Source organism: Rhinichthys klamathensis, unplaced genomic scaffold, assembly GCF_029890125.1.
Source record: "Rhinichthys klamathensis goyatoka isolate OS25496 unplaced genomic scaffold, OSU_Roscu_1.1 h1tg000256l_1, whole genome shotgun sequence".
Taxonomy (NCBI): Eukaryota; Metazoa; Chordata; class Actinopteri; order Cypriniformes; family Leuciscidae; genus Rhinichthys; species Rhinichthys klamathensis.
In genome coordinates, this window is record NW_026606778.1 from 1,624,616 (window position 1) to 1,645,456 (window position 20,841).

Here is a 20,841-nt window from a genome sequence, read left to right on the forward strand (position 1 = left end):
GAGGTCTATGGAGCAAAACCCCTAAAAATCCACTTTTCTCAGGATATAATTTTTTGTCTAGTAATTCGAATGTTGTATTCGAAAGAAGATGCAAAGAAATTACACATTGCTGGGTGTTAGATTTTTTAGAGTCACTTATTTGCTTTAAAAAGTCTTTTAAAATGTTAATGACGTCATACACATCGTACGACCAGAGACCTGCTTTACGGCAATCCTTCAGTCACTGGTGCTTTCGCGCATAGACAGACTAGAGAAGCCGCGAAATTTAAAAATACTACTGTTATTGTGTCACGAAATGTAGTTTTAATAGTTTTTCAGTCGACAATGTAGTTGTTGAAAGCTCAAATATGTGGTTTATTTATAAAGATAGCGCTTATTTAAAAATTTGATCTGACGTTTTCGGAGTTGTGATATTCAAGCCTTTACCGGGGTCTCAGCGCTCTGCACCCCGCCTGGAACAGCCTTTACTCGGTTAGTGCTTCTGACGTTTGTGGTTAAACATGACATATAATTCATCTTGTGTATATCTAACGGGCGATCTTTGGTCTCATTAATCTTGTTCCCTGGCAAATCGTTTTGGCTGACGGCAAAGTGAAGTTTCGTAACTTTATATTGTGGCTATTTTAACGTTGTATCCTGCTGTGTCTGAATCGTTTACTTTATTTATTGTCTTGTATAACTCTTCTTATACCTTTTAGGCTACTTATACTGTTATAATGTCTCTTACTGATCAATAAAACTGGAAAAATAGACAGGGTTGTGTCATTTTTTTTTATATAGCCTATATTTTATATAGCCTTTTCATTACTATTTTATTTGCTGTACTGTTTGTTTGTTTATTTTATTGACTAAACTATTTACTATTACTTGCACTGCACTGTAGTTGTACCATATCGTATTAGCATAGATAAAGGATCCATCAGTTATCTTTGTTATTGCTAAAATCGGGTCAATCACAGAAAATGCTTTTTCCACAATAAGAAAACTATCGCAGCAACGCTCCAAAGCGGCCAATAGGGCGTCTATGTATTTATTATGTCTATGCTTTTGCGTTCTGCACTTTCTTTTCTCTCGAGGCATCTACTACAAAACTGACACAGGTAAATACATGTGTGGTCCCGCTTCGGATGCCACGATGCCATCAAGCGGTATCTCTGGTCGTAATCAGTCCTTCACTGACCAATCAGCGTCCATTAGCAGAATGCTAGCGTGTTATGGGCAACAACAACTCAACCTGTAAGAAATCGAAAGGACATAAGTACTCGTTTATTCAACTTTCGACCTATAACCCATGTTGGACTTGCAAAACCTACATTCAAATCTAAGATTTCTCAATGACAATCGGGTGAAAAAGACAAATTTAGCCGTTTAGCCCCATAGACTCCCATTCATTTTGCACTCGGACTATTGCCTCCAGTGGAACTCTGGTGGAACTACAACCAAAAAGTCGGTACAATAGGACTTAATAGGGAGTGGCCAGGCTTTCCGTAGACGGGCTTTGATAACACGCTCCAGGTGGAGTTCAAGGGGGTAATCTACCAGCCGGAAACTGAAGTCTCCCCGGGGGCCGCCACCAGCAATGTGTAATTTCTTTGCATCTTCTTTCGAATACAACATTCGAATTACTAGACAAAAAATTATATCCTGAGAAAAGTGGATTTTTAGGGGTATTGCTCCATAGACCTCCATTCATTCTGCACTCCGCCTGTGAGCGCCCTCATATGGACCCAGAGTGGAACTGCAACAGTTCAGAACCCGGAAGTTTAATGTGAGTGGGAGTTCTCCCCATATTAGACTTTCTCTGGTGTTATTTGTTTAGCAAAAATCCCCAGCTCCCGGATCATCGGGTCCAATCAGCGCAGGGGGGTGTGAGATCTGACTGTCAATCACAGATCGGGCACACGCCACCCCTCGCGCACGTTACAATCACATGCACACGCCTGAAGAAGTTCGCGCAGTAACGAAGAGTGATGGCGGAAAATCAAGAAACCTCATTTAGAGTATAAATGACGTTAGCAATTACAATCTATTGGTAGATTAGCCAGGACAGCATACCTCCAAATAATCCAAGGTGTTGATGGATGCTGATGAGACGGGCGCGTTCACTGAAAGTCTGGTGCATAGCAGCACACTCACTGACGAGCATGAACTCGGTCACGGTGGTGGGAGGGTATTCGTTGATAGTGGGGGAGGGCCATGAGAGTTGTAAACATTCAAAATTTTGCCTAAATCCACTCAATCTGTCAGACTTGCCGACTTCAGCTTTAATTGTTAATGCGACCCTTTTACACCACCGACTGAACAAAATTAAGCATTGCTTGGTAATTGGTTGACCTAAATTGGTATTATCCATTTGTGTACTTACATTTAACTGCTGACCGCTACTCAACCTAATTCATTTGTGAAATATCAACTGATTTGATACCTCGGAGTTCATATTTTGACTATGATAATGTGAGAAATGTTGAAGGTGTCTAAATATGTATGTGCACACATTCTGATATAAACGCTTCACATTACTTCATGTCTTCAAACAATCCAGTTACAACTTCAGACTGATGATGAATATAAATAATATTTTGCACAATTTAAATATAAAGTACAATTAGCCAGTGTATTTCAGCTCATTAAGTCTTTATTCTCTAGAAGGTACAGTTCTAAAATAAAAACAACTTAAAAACAAAGTTTGAAAACAAACCAAAAATAAGTGTCAAAACAAAACTTAAAAAAGTAACAAAGCATATGCATTTTATACTACATATTAATTACAGAACAGTCTACTGTCCAAAAAAGGCACTAAATTCTGTAATAAGAGATACATGATCAGACTATTTCAAGTTAATACAACAGTGATATATTTTCATTTTTTATACTCATAGAATATATTTATATATTTTTAATATATTCACATATTGAACATGGACAGATTAAAAACACAGTCAAAGTGTTCCCTCGTTCTTTCACGACAGACTTCTGTTCCAAACACATTCCAACACTAGCTTAATAAAGACTTCTGGGTAAGTCACAGGGCACAAGTCCATCACATTGTGCCTCAATACTGTTTCTAAGAAAGCGTTTAATGAGGGACTCTCTGTTAGAAAGATTGGGCTGACTGTGTCCTATAATAAAATATACAAGACTACATGACTGCTGTGTAAGCTCATGATAATTCACACTAAAATTTAGGTTGGCAAAGACTTTTTCAGGGACAATTCTAAACCTTTTTTTAGCTGAATGTATGATTTGGCAGTTTGCAATACTGTTCATTGTCTCGCTATTATAGCATCTAATATTTTGATGGAGGTTCAGTGAACTGAAGAAAGTTAAAGAACTTGAGACCAGGGCGAGTTGTCACACAGGGAAGTTATCACAACGACTGTATTTCAGTAGCCAAACTGTAACATTTTGAGTCAAAATTGCACAATTGCTACAGTGATGTTCCCCGCTGGATTCAAACCATCCAACCATTTCATCACATTTTTTTCAAACAGCCGCTAAACAAAAAAACAACATTTGCATACTGTACATTCAGACAAGAGTCAGTTATATAATGAAAGTCGATTTAAAGGTACACTATGTAACTTTTTTTTGTTGTTCAAAATTTCAAAACATCAATCCTTCTTCCAAACGTGTTTTTGTCTTACCCTGATTTACTATGGTCAACCCAATTTTACATGCGCCACTCGCCAATGCGTGTCTCATAATATCCGTAAATATGGAAAAGAGGTGTGTTCTTAAATCTGCTTGGTGTGGGAGTGGCATAGGTTAGTTGTCACAACGAGTGAAAAAGGTTGACATGGAGCACGCTGAATCACCAGTTTTAAAAAACGCTGAACAGAGGAGAGTCTACTGAGGGAGCTCGTAATAAAACAAGAATCAACATCGCCTTGCAATATTGTAAAAGTAAAGCGGAGATGGCGTTTTATTTCTCAATAGGGGAGCAAGGTATTTTATTTAACAGATAAATTGCCATATGTAGCTCTCTAACAGAGTTAATTGTAAAGCATTATCTATTGTGAAGGGTTATTTCATTATGGTGGTTGTAATGAGGCGTTGGAATTTATTTTAAAGTACCCATGTCTATTAATGGGTTTAGCTACAGTAACGTCTTCAGCTAGTCAGTTTGAGATCCTTTCCATCTAAACTGGTTATGTCTCTCAAGCCTAGTAGTGAATGTCCACACAGTTACGCAGTCGAAGTACAACCAAAACAACGTTCTTCCACAAACAAATAGGCAAATTTGTCTTTTAACCGATAAAAGGCCAAAAATTACATAGTGTACCTTCAAAATTTAGATTGGGGCAAGTTGTCACAAGTTTTTTATAGGTTGGAATTTTATAAAAATTCATTACAATTTCTGTTAGCCAAAACAATGATTTGACATTTTTGCTTTTACTTTTTACAGATTAATTTTTTTTTATGAAAAGCCTTTAAACATAATAATATAATACTTCTAATATAAACAAAATATGCAGCAGGTTGCCACTGTGACAACTTACCCCATATAGTGTTACAAGAAGCGCTTGTCTGCAAGGTTTGTGTCTATGCAGAAATGACCTTTCAACAATAATCTCACGCTGACAAATAGTCACTGGAGTAAAAAGTGTGTCAACTAGCCCTGGTCACCCCTATAAAGGAAAACATAGCAACCTTTCAACCAATTTACAAGGCATAACTAGAAAAACAAAGTCTCATTTGATGAGTTTTTTTCTGCTTGGCAGTATTATCGTAAGTGAGAAATTTAATTTCCAATTAATATTCTCTCCTAACATACAACATTTCTTGATACATATTTTAGCAAATAGACTCGGTACATTTATGATAAGCTTATGTAGATTTATGGAATAAATGTATCTATGAACTTCAGCGTTAAATTAAACGGCGTCACCCACAGTTAGTTTTCACAGAAATGACGAGTTGACATATCCTGTAATTTAAGTGCTTAGAAATACTTGCATCAAGGCTGAAGCCCAATTTCAATGTTCAAAATTCACGTTTTAATTACGAGTTAGCTAGTGTAGATCTCATCGACATAAATCTGTAGTCCTTACGCTCAATAGAAACAAAGGTGTGTTTATGAGTTGAAATGGTATTTCACACATTCTGAGAGAACTTTTGAAGCAGCTGATACTTTTCACAGGTTTGTCATCTGATAGCTATTTTGATAAGTCTTAAAAAAAGCTTATTTGTGACTGCAATGATATGCATTACACACAGAAAGCAGCTTCCTAAAAGGCAAAGAAGAAAGACAGTAAAAGGTAGGAGAGGGCCCGTGGTTAGTATCTCCTTTCCTTTTTTTAAAACAAGCACCCTAATTCTGAAGCACAAATGAAAATAACCTGAAGTAGTCCATCCCTCTTATCTTTCTTTGAAACAGTACCAGATAAAAGGGGGGGGGGAAAAAATGTATGTTGGGGTAAAGAACCCAAAGCACCATAACCCTCCCCCTTAAAGTGACATTTTATGATTATAAAAAAAAAAAAAAAAAAAAAAGCAATTACATGGGATTTTTCTTAGAGTGGTCAAATCCACTTTAATTTCGGGAACTAACTGTTATTAATCCCCATGGAGGGGAGTTATCATCACTTTCCAGAGAAACCCCATATTTGGACACGAGGGCAAACACCAACAGGTTTTTGTATTGGAACGTTGTCATCCTGATTGTCAAGTGTTTTCCCATTCGCTGAGACAAAAAAATATCCCAATGCTACAACATTTTCCAGCCGTGTGCTGCTGAAACGTTTGCACAGTTATTGGCCGAGTAGAACACTTTGAGGTTATATACGTTCAAATAAACGGCTGTTGTCTGATTGCTTTTAGAGAGGCCTGCAGAAGAGCCCAACTGATTTTCTAGTCTGCTAATGCTGAAATATAATGGCACAATCTTCACGAGACGGCTTTAGTTTCCAGGCGGCCCCTCGATGCCTCCCTGCAGAGATGCACAGTTGTGTAGCGGCAGAAACATAAATAAGCTGCCGCCAGTAATTAAAAGTGCAATACATAATTGCTGAAGCCAGCAGGCCGGTTATGGTATGCAACTATACAGTCCTATGCAATTTCTAATGTGACAACCAGGGTCCAGAATTAACGTTTCGCCAATTTCATGGAAACAAATATTTCATTCTAGTAGGCATAAAACTGTATTTTGTTGGACTTGAGATAAAACATTCTTATCTCAATTATAGTTTAATTATTTAGTTGTTTTTCCAGCGCCGTCATCCCAGATAAACTGGAAGAAGTTTGAAGACGCACAAATAGCAACAGATACCATTGACCGAAAACGCTTGCATTAGCGAGGGCAGAATGCCGCACTTAAGACATGTAATATGTTTAGTTATGAGTTATAACTGATTTTTAAGCACGTTTTTATCATTTTTTTGCTTGTAGTTTAGATATTGTAGTGATGATGCTTCAATTAGCATGCTACACTTTGGCTGTAAGACATTGTGCATGATGAAACCTTTTCCAGAGAAGTTGCGTATTTAAATTCATCTTGTTTAAACACGATCACTACAGAAATATACATATTCAGAAAGACGTCTTTGGCTGATGCACTGTGTATCACACTGTTTTTTTTGTAGCATTTTAGCCATTATTAAGATGACGTATGGAGTTAAAATAACTTTTTAAATAATGTTATTTAAATGTCAAAACTTTTAAAACACTTTGTGTTCTATACAATTGTATTGCACTTCATCTAGAGCTGATTTTTAATTTTTTAATTTAGCATTTTATGTAAAACGGCCACAAAAAAAACTGTTGAAATTCAGCCTAATTATACAGAACTGGTTAATAAACTTTAGTCGATTTTTGAAAATATGTGACCCGTGCTGGCAAAATGAGTGACAAGGAGCAAATGTTTTTTAAAAATTAGTTGTTATTTCACATTCTCTATTAAAAAACCTTCAAAATTATGTATGATGCCTTATACCGTACCATACCATACCTTACCTTAAAATCCCTGGTAATACCACCAAATTCTGCTTTTTTTCTATAGGAAAAATACTTTTTTTCCCCATGATACCGCAATTGTTTGATTAACAATAATGAGACAGACAGCCTATATATTAAGACCTACTGTACTGCACGGATCTAATATATTTTACAGATTAGATGATTTTCCCCAACAGTTAACCAAACGTTCATTTAAGACATAACAGAATACTTGCCAAAACAGATATTTTGAAATACTGTAATTCTGTGTATACGTGTATATCGTGATCGCACGCGTTTACATCAGCATGAGTTTGAAAATCACATTTCATTGGTTCACTCATGCCATCGAGAATTCGCTATGAATATTCACAAAGTTGGAATGCTGCGCATTACATTTACAACGATACCAAACTTGTGTTAAGGGGAAGCACCAGTAGTCGAGAAGTGAGCAGAGAAAAACGACAATTTTTCATGGATTATTAAAACAAAGGAAAGATTTAGGAAGGTACACCTCTCAGAAAACATACAAATAAAGATCATTTTAGATGTTTAATTGCTATTTGGAGCATTGGGATCACTAGACGAAGGCTTAATGAACTCATTTTTGTGAAAACCACAAATTCGACCAAAATGTACATATTTCACTTGTTTTGCCAGTAGCTCGTAATTAGCCCGTGCGCATTCCGACTCATTTTGCCAGGACGGGTGGGTCACACATGTAGTTTTAATCATCTCCCAACTATGTTACAGTTCTGAACAACTGCCCAGAAAGTTTGTTCTATTTACTCGGCAAAGCCGCTGGTACGCATTTGGTAGTAGGCGAGTGTTAATTTTGGACCCTGGTGACAAGTGTACAAGTTCAAAATGCAACTTCAGCAATGCTGGACTGCACGTAGATAAAGAAATAAGTTAAGAAGTGAGAGAGAATATGCTTCCCAACACACTTTCCCTGGAGAGGCTGAGGCAGTGAACATTTAGTATGATACTGACCTCTTATATCCTGCAAAGAAGACTTCCTGAAAGAAGGAAAACTGAGAGACGAAATTCACTATCCAAGTATGGGATATGTCAGGGTGATATGACACATGAAGTTCCATCAACAGTTTAAACGCAGCGCCTCCCCGACCTGCTGCGCGTAGGAAAACGGTATTAATGAAAAGACTATTGAGGCGTCACATGTAGGAGGGAGGTGGAAGGAGGGAATGTTGGGTTAACAGTCTCCGCATTCACTTTGGTCATCCACGACCTGGCCATATTCCTCAATCCCAGTTCACGCACCAACTGTGTGGCTTTGCTTCCGTAACCCCACATTTCTCCTTCGGCTTCCCTCCCGCGCTCCACGACGAAGGGAAGATTCTCACTCGTCATCCAGCACCTCTGTCTTGATGTCACTGGCAGCTCCTCCCTGCCTCGCCAGAGCCAGGATGGTGTGATTGACAGCGGCCATCTCCACTGCCAAAGCTATGGGGTCCTGGTGTTCTATTGGGCCGGTGTTGTCGTCCTATAAGGGAGTAGAGAACCAGAGATTGGTCTGAAGCCCTCTGATTTTCCCCCGCAAACCTGTTTGAATGACTTTGTGTCATTAAAAGACAAAGGAGCATGAAATTGTTCATACAAACAAACCACAGTATATCGGCAACATATTTGTAACATCAGTTATTAGAGATTAAACGCTAATAATTTATTAAAACTGTTAAATGTAATCTTTAGCAAATCTCAAAATGATTTTATTTTTATACAGTACATTATAAAGTTGTGATGGCTAAATTAATTTGAAGTGTTTTTTTAGCGATAACATGACAATAATTATTAGCAGGTATTGGCCATTTTAATTATGGTACAAATGGTAAAAAAAAAGCCAATTTGTTATTCAAATATAGGCCATTCTAGCTAAATCATGTTGGGATGGTTGATATATTTTTAAAAATCCCTTACCATTCCCAAAACTTGGTCAGCAGCTACTTGCTCACCGTAGTCATTTCCATCGATCTCATCGCTGTTGGAATGTCCTCCTGGGCTTTGGACATCAATCCCATGACTCTCCAGGATTGCTGCTTCTTAGAAAAAAACAGACCTTGCCATAACATATCTGCGCCCATTAGGATGTACCCAACATGATGGAATGGCGTTTTCTGAAAGGCCATTTTTTCTGTAAATTCAATATTTCTGATGATTGCACATTTTGAATGAGACAGCTGCAGCACGGTGATAACAATGCAATGGAAATAATTACATTGTCCATATTCAAAATGCATTGTTGCGTGTAATTCGAGCTTTGTCTGTCCCCAGAGGGCTTCAACATTACCTATGTTGGCTCTTCTCTTAATTTCCTTCCGTCTGTTGGCAAACCAGTTGTAAACTTTCAGAGACGTGACCCTCTCAAGATCTGAAAGCTTCTTCCCTTAATCAAATCACAGCAGAGCTCATCAATAATGTCTGGGGCCTCGATAACAAGCATTTACACATGCATTCATCTTCTTTATGGGGGCTGTGTTTAAACATCCTACCTGGTTTTTGAATAACTGCATTGCAGGCGTTGGCAATTTCCTCTCGTTTGGCTTCGTCGGGGTACTGGTTGTCGTTGAAATAACTTGTGCAAAAATATAAGACAACAAAGATAAGATAAGATGAAATTATCATGCAATTGACACATTATATAGCTTTAAATATAAGCTTCTTGCATTATGTCTTTATTTAAACTAGATACTTTTAGATTTAGGTTGACTACGTTTTACGTTTGTCACAATACCAACATTTCAGTAGTCAATACCAATTCCAGTGAAATTTCACAATTCTTGATACTAGTAATGATATCACAGCAAAAACCTATACTATACGTACGACATGCTGTGTTTCATTTAAAGAGTTAATTATTAGTAAAACAATAACTTATTGAAATAAAACAATGTTTAAAAGATCAAATTAAATCAAAAGTCAAATTAAAAGATAAATTAACACTACCATGAGTTTCAAAGTCCGTTAACCTTAGTTAATGCATTGGTATCATGGAACTAGCAATGAACAATACTTTTAAAATTAATGTAACTTTATAGATATATTTTAACATTTCAACTTGTATAAATTAACATTAGTTAACTATAAACAAACAAATTGACAATCTATATACAATAGTATATTTATAAATGAATTAAATTTGATTGCTATACAAAGTGTTTGTTGTTTAATCCTGTTACCACCTGTGATTTTTTACCACATGTGAACCGTCTATTGAAAAATTAATTATGACAAGAGGATATTTGTAGAAATTAGCTTTCAATTCATTAGTCTAATAATTAGCATACATTTTCTAATAAGAATTTTCATGACCTTTAGGAAAAAGCTGGTAATGTCTAACTGGACTGTTAAATGCTAAAACAAAACAAAAATGGTAACACTACAATAAGGTTCCATTAGTTAATGTTAGTTAATGAAAATTAAAGCTGCAGTCCGGCGTTTTTCCTCTTTGTCGCCATCTCTGTTTGAAATCTGCAATTGCAGTCATTCGCGGAATTATCAACTTTACGTGAGTTGTACTTCAACACCCTCGACACGGCACAGCGCGGATGAACACAGTGTTTGAGGAGAGTGTGCAGCTGTCAGTCACCGCGCCGGTGTGGAGACTGGCATTCAGAATCACAGATTATTCTTTTTGGAATAATTTCCTTTTGGAAGACACATGCCTTTGGTGTGAGAGACCCGGGTTCGAATCCACTGTGAGACACCAATGTGTCCCTGAGCAAGACACTTAACCCCTAGTTGCTCCAAAGGCGTGCGACCTCTGACATATATAGCAATTGTAAGTCACTTTGGATAAAAGCGTCAGCTAAATGAATAAATATAAATGTAATGATGGAAAAGCCGTTATTTTTTTAAGTTTCTGTCACCATTTCTGAACAAGCTTGCAATTAGGCAATATACATCACATCAAGCTTAATGTGACAGGGTTTGGCTGTAAACGCGATTCATTTATGGTGTAATTCTGAACCTCTTGGCTTGCCATACTAATCCTAACCAAACGTAGAATACACACGCACCCCACACCACTACTAAATCTACCCTAACCTACCCATGCGTATCCTATGCACATAAAAACAAATTTCCGCATATAAATTGCACGATAAACACACTGCGTGCTATAGAGACGCATTTAGTGTGACCGGGTTGATATGGCAACCAAACTTCACTGTTGAGACAAACATGCGACGAACGGCAGGGGAAAAACTGATCAGAAAATGTAACAGAACATTGTAGAAATGTAGTGGAGTAGAAAGTATAATAATTGCTGCAAAATGTAACGAAGTAAAAGTAATAAGTATACACTATTGATTCTACTTAAGTAAAGTAAACATACGTGAAAAGTGTACTTAAGTAAAGTAACGAAGTATTTGAACTTCGTTCCATTCCACCGCTGCCGATAAGTTACGTATCCTTGTTTTCGCATGGGTCTGGTTGCAGTCTCTCTTTTTCTGTAGCCACTCCGAAGTCCGAAACAAGTCTTTTGCATTTTACAGCGGGTGAATCAGTTGTCACTGGTGATTGTCGTTTGAACCTTTCTGGGTCCGCCATCAAATTGATAAGTTTAATTATATCAAGTGCTGTGAGAAAAGGCTATAAATCTCCACCTCCAACATCCTCACACGCAATATAGCCTACTAGCCGAGACTCCTTCTTTATGTGTACAGATGTGACGTAATGACGCAAAGACATGCTCAAATCTCCCGCGGAAATCCACCAGTACCACTGGAATTAAAAACATTATTACAAGCTTACCGCTTTGAATCGAGCTAAGGCAAGCAGATAGTTTTGAACACTGGCTGGTTATGTATTTTCTCAAATATGTATTTTGGATCATTTTTAACCCCAAAAAAGCTACGGACAGCAGCTTTAACTGAAAATTAAATTAACAATGAGCAAATTCATTTTTTTTTTTTATTCATTCGAGACAACTTTTTATTGTAAGTTCATGTTAGCTCAAGTCCATTGAATAATATCAATAGAACTTTTCATTTTTTAATGTATCAGTAAATGTTGAAATGAACATTAACAGATGCTTTGGAAATATTTTTCATTGTTAGTTCATGTTAACAAATGTAGTTAACTAATGTTAACAAATGGAACCTTATTGTAACCTTTATAAGTGCCACAAAATAAAACCTACAAAAATGTACTTTCATGGGACGACACACAGTAACTTTCCTGACCATTCACACAATTTACCATATCCTCTCACCTCTCCATGACCGCCAGACACTCTTTCCTCCAGGTGAAGCGGCTTCCACGCCGCAGACGGAAGCTGCCCTGGGTGCTGCTAATGGGAGGGGGTGTTTGACGCCACTCCACAATGTCCTCCAGGGCCATCGGGGTGGGCCGCATCGCTAGTGTTGCACCTGGGGCACAAACATGACATGTCATCTCAGATGAAGTGTCATAAGGGAAACAGTCTGTGTGCTTCTGAGGACAGACTTTCTGGTAGACTAAAGCCTGTTCACTGTGTCTGAAAGCAACTGATAATAAGAAACTGGTGTTCTGGGTTTGGGTCATGAATCTTCAAATCTATTCACTGAACGTCTGAGATCACAATAATTATTCATGTTATGGCTGTTAAACAACAAGACATGGCTGATATTGCATATTTTGTGTAAAAAAAATTATAATAATAAAACTAGCAAACTCAATAATTCAAAAAATTTAAAATTTAAAATTCTAAAAAAAATGCTTCAATGAATTTAGGCATCACAAGATTATAATGTACAGTATGGAAATTTCAATTGCCAAAGATTCAATTTAAAAGTGTTAATTAAATTTGTGTTTTTAATGATTATTTTTAAGTGACCATTCGATGATGGCTACGGACATTTTTACGAGTTTACATGTTGCAATTCTGACTTTTTTTCTTTTTTGTGTGTTATAAGGTCAGCATTGCGTGTTTATATCGCGTGCCAAATAAAGTCCGTCTTTCTTTCGTTGGAATGGAACTTTATAACTCGCAATTGCGAGTTATAAAAAAAAAATGTATTGCGTGATGGAAACAAGCTTCCATATGAGAGGTAATGTAAATAGGGAAGATTAACATGCACACAACCAATAAATTAAATTAAACATATCCCAAATAGGATATGTTCCTGGAACATTTTTTATCACCCAATAATTTATATATTTTTATTAATTTTAAGGGTATGTTTAGAGTTAAAGTTAAAATGAATGACAAAAATGTTCAAATGAATGATAGAAATGTTAGAAAGACATTGGACATATTACCAGGTGTAGTTTTCTCTAGTTGGTACCAGCGGTAGAAGGCTCTTTTCTTCTGCTCGCTGAGGTCTGAGCCCTGCTGGAGCAGCCAATGAGAGATCCGGCTCTGACTGATACCTGCAGAGGAAGACACACAGCATATAAGGGCAAAATCTGACTTGCATATGTCTCTCCTAAGGCCAGACTTGACAAATCCCACCCCCAAAAAATGAAAATTGGTGTTGGAATGTTGGTAACCAGACAGTTGTCGGTAGCTATTGACTTCTGTAGTATTTTCTTCTTCTTCTACAGAAGTCAATGGCTGCCGTCAACTGTCTGGTTACCAACATTCTTCAAAATATCTTCTTTTTTAGTTCAACAAAAGAAAGAAACTCATACAGGTTTGGAACAACAAAAGGGTGAGTAAATGATAGAATTTTCATTTTTGGGTGAACTGTCCCTTTTAATAAAAGGCAGTCATAAGACATAGCTGACATTTCTTTCATAACAAAACATATCATGGTGTGCTTTAACTGCTCTCTTTTTCATTACACAAAGTAACTAGGACAATGTTAGTCACAGAATAAATCACAATATATTAGTTTTTCAATTTGGAAAACAAAAAGGCAAAGAACACTAACCTGTAACTTGGGCAACTACTGCCTGTGATATTCGCCGATTCCCCAAGAATGCTTTAATCTCTTCTTTAATTATAGCACTGTCCATTCTACAACGAGAGAGAGAGAGAGAGAGAGACACACACTGAGACTAAAAAATGACATCAAATGAAAAACCACAATACTATTGGTATTGCTATGGTTACTATGGTAAAATTTGGAAACCACCATTTGTTACAACAAAAATGTCCCTAATGCGTATCTTTAAAGTCACCATGAACTTTCACATTTTTATGGAATATTTCAGTATTTACTATCGTAATCTTTATTCATAACTTCTCCCAATTGAAGGGACATCTCTTCTCTGTTTATTGGGGCGAGGACAGTCACGCAGCGCAGGGACAATCTGTCACTCACATTAGATCACAGCAATAGCAAATCACAATGATCTAACGATCCAATCCGATTCCCGATAGGCAATCGGCACTATAAGTCCCGCCCTACATTTTTTCTTGTCCGAGAAGGCGTTTCACTCATATATATACGTCTGAATACAGAAGAAAAGATTTATCGCAGCTTCTGTTTCACGCCAACTTTAACTATGTTGTCATTTGAACAACCAGTAATTTAAGTCTCACAAACCACAAATAATACAGTTTCAGTTCAGATATGAGCAAAGTTAATGAGTCAAATTCAGTATTAGTCATTTTAGCCTGATAAGTTCACTTGTGATTCATGTAAAAGAACCATACATTAGTCAACTGTTCATAATTTGGACTACACTGCTTTCTTTTCTTTTTTTTACTGTGTATTATGTTGCACTATTCAGTTTTTCTTTTTCAAGTTCAACATTTTCAAATGAGAACAGGTTCTGAATAAGGGCTTTCGCACCGGAGGAACCTTTTCATAGTTCCTAGAACTATTGGCGGAAGAACCCGGATTTATTTGGCGTATTCGCACCACAGGAAACTAGGAATGATTTTAGTTCTAGGAACTCCTTTTGGAGGAACTAATTTAGCTCCTACTTCAGAGTAGGGTCTAAACCAGCACTATAGGGACTACCAGTGATGTTAGTGAACGCTGATTGACCGCACGCCTATATATTTATAGCCTATTATAGCCTATATATTTACTCCAGGAAATAACTCTACGAACATGGAAAACAGTGATGGATGGACCTCTTAACCTATACGCTAAGGAGAAAATCCAACGCAACTTTGAGGGGACCAAGCGAAACATGATTATGTATTTCTGCTCAGCTAGCAACACTGGACATTTACCACACGGCATACGCTAATACCTTTTCATATACTGTCTACTTTCTATGTATAACAGTTCTATCTAATAACGTATTAGACAGGACTGTTAGACAGATCGTAAACTAATGAACACGGAGAATGCGAGCACTGTGTGCTTAGGCTCTGGCGTTCTCAGCGCCGTCAAAATAAAGGTCCACCACGCCATCAAAATAAAAGTCACGTCAACAAGCGCGGCTTACGTCACTTAAGAGTTCCTATTGGCGGTGCGAATGCAACCAGGAAAATGTTCCTAAGGGAATTATTAATTCTCGGGAAACCACCCTGGTGGCTAGTTCCTAAAACTACACGGTGCAAAAGCCCCTAATAAGAACCAGCACTTGTTTCCCAATCTTGACTTCACTTTCCACCTCATGAGTTTATGACCCATCCGGAGAGTATCCCACTGACCTCATGAGCTCCTCGACTCTGTCATCGATGTCCACTTCCTCATCCGGATGCTCGAACGCGAAGGCCCTCGAGGAGGTGTTGCTAACAGTGAAGCGGGGCGGGGAGAGCTTCCCGTTAGGCATAGCGGCAAGGCCGTCCCGTCCGTTTTGGACCATGGGTGCTACTACCGGCATGGGGGTGGGGACCGTCGGGGGCGGGGAGGTGTCATAGCTGTTGCTAGGAGATGGTGAGAGGCCATTGCCGCGGTAACCGGTCTGTGTGGCCGTAGAGGTCGTTGAAGAAGAGGCTGTGAGGTTGTTAGTGGAGGTAGTGCAGGAGTTGGAAGAGGTGGTGGCGTTGCTGCTGTTGCCGTGGTTGACTACGGCCGTCGCGCTTCCGCCATGGGCGTGCCGGTAGCCGAACTTCTCCACGTGCTCGCGGTCCAGCCGGTCGAGGGTTTCCAGGGCGTGCAAGATCTCTTGCTTTGTCATGCCGCTTCGACGTAGCCGCTGCAGCAAGTCGATCTGCTCAATGGTAAAACGAGGCTCATCTGTATAATGGGACATTCTGCCAAGAGAAAGAGAGAGCCGCGGCATTAGAGAATTGATGTCGGAGGAAATCCTTAAACCCATGCTGATAAAACACAACACATGGCTGCATAGGGAATAAAAGTCATAATAACATAGCCTAGACTAAAAAAAACAATGCTTTAGTCTAAGAAATGCAGCGGAGGAGGTGTAGCAGTGGCCGCATGAGCTCTAACTAAAGCGCTATTTTTCCAAGAAAATGTCAAAGTCACCACACCTTTATCGACCAATCAATGCAACAGAAGTGCGGAGCCTGTCTGAGGTCAAGGCAAAGACACTGCATGCATTACCACAGAATTTTTAATAGACTTTAAACAGCAGAAAGCTGGAACACGTGAGGAGGGGGAAGGAGGTTAACTTTAGGGAAAACTGCCAAGAAAAATTCCATCTGAGGCGGCCAACCTACTTTCAGTAAAAAAGCTGAGGATGAATCTCCATAAAGGCATTTGTCTGAGAATAGTCCTCTCAATGCCAGGCTGACTGTTGCCCACACACACACACACACATGCTTTGCTGAATTGTTATCCCGTAAAACATTGTATTTCAGTTCATTTGGTCAATGTCTGAGTTTTGAAAGGAAGCTACAACTTATGACGCTGCAAATGCAAAACTCGTGCCAATGCAATATGCATTCCATATGGCACAGTGTAATGCAATCAAGTAAACGAGAAAACGGTGAGGCTCCTTTTAACAAAATGAAGATTTCAACTTCCCTGCGACATGTTCTTCAAGAATAAATTCTGCTGATGAGTACGACTGTCTCCTGGTGTCTGCGCTGCATAAAATGAATAAAAAAAGATTTCTGCTCACCCAAGCAAGCTTTAAAAAGCTTCAAAAGGTTTAATTATCCAGAGGCATCAGATACAGCAAATCAGCAAAAACAACAATAAATCCATCCAGGAGTTGTTGAGGATTCATTCGGTATCAGATCAGTCTAATTTTTATGCATCTCCAAAAGAACAATACATTAACCCTGTAACAAACAAGCCTTTAGTGGTAGAAGCCGAACAACGTCAAAAAAAGTCATAAAACGGTCTCTTATTGTCCCACTAATGTGTGTGCAGTGCACCACATATATATTTTCAGGATGACAAAATATGTCTTATATGGGAATAAAATAAAAAACCATCCCAAATGTAAAGGTTTCACCTTGAACATCAAATCTAGTTTTTAGTAATCTCTGCCAAGCTAGGCGATAAACCACAATGATAGAGGAATTCAGAATCGCCCATATGGAGACGTGTCCAACCACAGGCACGCACAACCACTTCTACTGAGATTAAACTGTCACTTGATGACAAACCAACTCAGTTAACTGGTCTGCACACATGCAGTTGTGTAGACAAATGAACTTGTAACAAATACATATTTAATAATGAAAAATGCATCACTACTTACAACAATAACAATCAAGAAAGATGCAATCTTGCTATATCAAGCATTAAATGCAAGGCTACTGGTGTGCATGCAATTTTAATGTTTTAATGCTCTCGGGAGCTTTAGAGTTTAGGGTGCTCATTGTTTCTTTTATTTGCATATTCATGTTCTAATCTGATAGATTTGGGCTACACTTTATTTTAAGGTCTGTGTTACAGTGTAATTATGCATTAAGTACTGAGTTATATTACTTAACTACATGTACTTACTATAGAATTAGTTGCATGTAATATGCATAATTTATAGAGTACCTACATGTAAGATGTGTAACAAGGACACTGTAAAATAAAGTGTTACTGATTATAGTTATGAAACTATAGTGCGGAGGCAGCAGTTTTCAGGAAACTCATCTGTTTTGCAGCAGCTCAAGATCAAAGTTGATTTTGTCCATATGCCCTGGTTCTCTTCATCAGAACGGCATCCAAAATATCCCGAATCTCGCTTTACGTCTCCACAATTTTAAACACTTTTTACAGCCCATTTGTTTCATTTGTAACTTGTGGTTATCTTTCAAATACCAGCTGACCTCTATAGGCAGCTGATAATTATTAGATGCCCATCAACGAAAATACAGCCCATCCAGAGACTGAAGTACCTGATGCCCACTGGTTCTACTATTAAAATTATATTTATAAACATATTGAATATGATAAGCGCATCTACAGAACAAACCAGATGAATATTTGAGTCACACAAAACTTAAACTGCATATTATCAAAGCTGTTTGAGATGCCATTCAAGGTTTTCCAGTTTCAGCTGCGTATTGATATATATTTTTTTAAATTAAGATATTAATAAATCAAACAAAACAAAAAGATTTAAATCACTGTCTGTAATTATAATCCATAAACACGATGTCAGGCGGGCTTATAATGTGCACTAATAACCCCTATTCCCTGCTACTAATAAGCCTACAATGCAAATAAACCTCATATAAACCTCCAATAAATTCAGTCGTGCTCAAACACATTCTTTATTTTATAAACTTTACCCCACATTATTTTCATTGTGAGGACAAACTGGGCACTCTGAGAAAATAAAGTGATATGGCATAAAAAGGGGTGTCTCACAAGCTGGCTGCACTAAAAAAGAAATATGGAGTTGATGGGAAGAAACTGAGACACAAATTGAAAAACAGAGTCCAGAAAGATGCTTAGCCAGAGAAAATGCAAATTGTCCTGAAGTAAGAACAGGTTGAATGGACCACGGTAAGACTAGAGTAACATCCACACTTGACTTTGCTTATTGTTAAATGGATGCTGAAGTTTCAAATACTAAAACCATATTCCATATTTTAGCTTGATCAGCAGTTTTTGTAGTATGTTGGGTTGGTAAATAAAAAAATGAATCTAAGTTGATATAATGTATTTAATGTATGTATTCTGAAGCCTTTACAATAAAAAAATAAGGTGGGATACACATGCAGCCTTAAAAATCCACTCTGGATTAATTTAAGCGATTTAATTTCGAGACAAAAATAACAATTACGAGTGTTTTGGATTAATTGTATATTGCATACACTGTAAGGGTATAAAATTATTCACATACAGTATCTATAAGAAAACATGGACAACTTTGAATTTGTGAGGTCTTAAGAGTGCCACTTTCCTTAATTAAAAACCACTGCAATTAAAAAAAAAATCACTGCATGAACTATCGAACCAAGATTTTACCATTCGGAATCGTATCCTTAACCCAATATACACCTTATACCTAGATGATATAGGATCCTGGCAACACCTTGTTAAAACACAAAACACAATAATAACAACAATAATAATTAAAATAATATAGATATATACAATACATAAATATATAATAATAGTCATAATAATTTATGAAATGAGGTAAGCATCAACACAACACACCAATGTCAACACAGTGTCAGTTGTTGCACAGTTGCAAGCATTTCTTTTCTAAACCCCTATCCCACCACAGAATGAGAGCAGATGTGACTTCGGATGCGATGCGGACCAGCAGTCGAACCGAACTCGTTTACCCCCGGGTGTCATTTGCACGTCAATGCATGTTTCATGTCTGCAGACAGATTTAACAAATGACGCCTTTCTTATAATTTGGCATCTCAGACTTACCTGATTGTGCGCGTGCGGGGCCTCCGTGCACCACAGCATTTATTCAACTCAACTGACAGTGTTTCCGTCCCTTGTAATCCCCGTCGCCAGACATGAACCAGCCAAATAGGACGATGTCCGACTCTCCCGCTACCTTTCCCTAATTTGATTTCATTTCAAGGCAAAAACTGATTCGCCTTTGTCTGACTGACAGAAGCCATATTGATATTAACAGAAGCGCTGCGGTGGTTTCATGGGAGTTGTAGTTCATCTCCGCGGGCGGGAAAGTGACACTCAATGGGATTTTGCCGAGCGCCGGACTACAAATCCAGTGGAATATGGTACAGTTTTATCCTCGATCATTTTTCACCAATGCTGCATGCATGAACAACAATGTTATTTCTGACTTTTTATTCGCTGAAACCATGACGACAGAATGTAGGATTTACTGCTTAAAATTTTCAATTCTATTTTCTGAAATATGATTTTAGGAAATTAGGTAATCGGGCAAATGTATGCATATTTTAAAAAATATGCATCCTCTGGAGTCTAAATTAATTGTTCCACGTGGTAATGAAAAAAAAGAAACACTCACGTAAATTCCATAAGATATATTTTTTTTAATTTTAGGAGAATCTGTAAAAAACAAAAAAAAAAACAACAACAACAACAACAACTAAAAGATAAAAATGTATCCTATGTTTGATTGTACTTGAAATCACATTTCTTTTCACCTGCAAAAAGGATCTTATGGGGGTTTTTTAACATCATGGCGCCCTCTAGTTGGCATTTACAGCAATCACCATGAGTTGACCTATCACAGTTATTGGCACTGGAAAATAATAATACGATCGATGTAATAATAGGCTATGTAATACGACATGAGATTTTTCTCGAGCACTGTATACATCTTTTAAAATATCTATTTCATTTTTATAGTAATAATAAAAAATAACAACAACTGTAGTTACGTTATGGTGGAAACTATGATAAACTATGGTAACTTTCTGTAAGTGATACGCCATAGGGGACACCGGGGCTAGTTGTCACAAGAAATATATCCCAGTATAAAGTCTTGAAATAAGTGTTTTCATATATTGGATTCAAATAATGAGTTCAGTAAATTTGGTGAATTATGTCGGCATAATGCACAACTAAATGTACAATATCGTCTTATTTTAGTACATTTGGGTAAACTGTCAATTTTATTAAAAAAAATCATTCAGGGCAGATTTTTGTTGGGGCAGATTTTTGTTGGGGCAAGTTGTCACCTTGT

At 37.6% G+C, this 20,841-nt stretch overlaps 1 protein-coding gene across 2 annotated transcripts; it reads right to left on the minus strand.

Moving 5' to 3' along the window:
- Positions 1 to 7,250: 7,250 nt before the first annotated feature.
- On the minus strand, positions 7,251 to 19,836 carry hmbox1a (homeobox containing 1a). 2 transcript variants are annotated; one of them, XM_056267181.1, is made up of 9 exons: positions 19,587 to 19,836; positions 15,491 to 16,036; positions 13,809 to 13,894; positions 13,195 to 13,305; positions 12,167 to 12,323; positions 9,444 to 9,526; positions 9,242 to 9,337; positions 8,872 to 8,993; positions 7,251 to 8,437 (listed from the first exon to the last, which is right to left on the minus strand). In XM_056267181.1, exons 2-9 carry the CDS (start codon positions 16,033 to 16,035, stop codon positions 8,294 to 8,296), a joined length of 1,344 nt encoding a protein of 447 aa, XP_056123156.1. In that variant the 5' UTR covers position 16,036; positions 19,587 to 19,836; the 3' UTR covers positions 7,251 to 8,293. The 2 variants fall into 2 exon arrangements, with proteins under 2 accessions (XP_056123156.1, XP_056123157.1); XM_056267182.1 differs by having other exon boundaries at positions 7,252 to 8,437; positions 8,872 to 8,987; positions 19,587 to 19,834.
- Between the last annotated feature and the right edge of the window lie 1,005 nt (positions 19,837 to 20,841).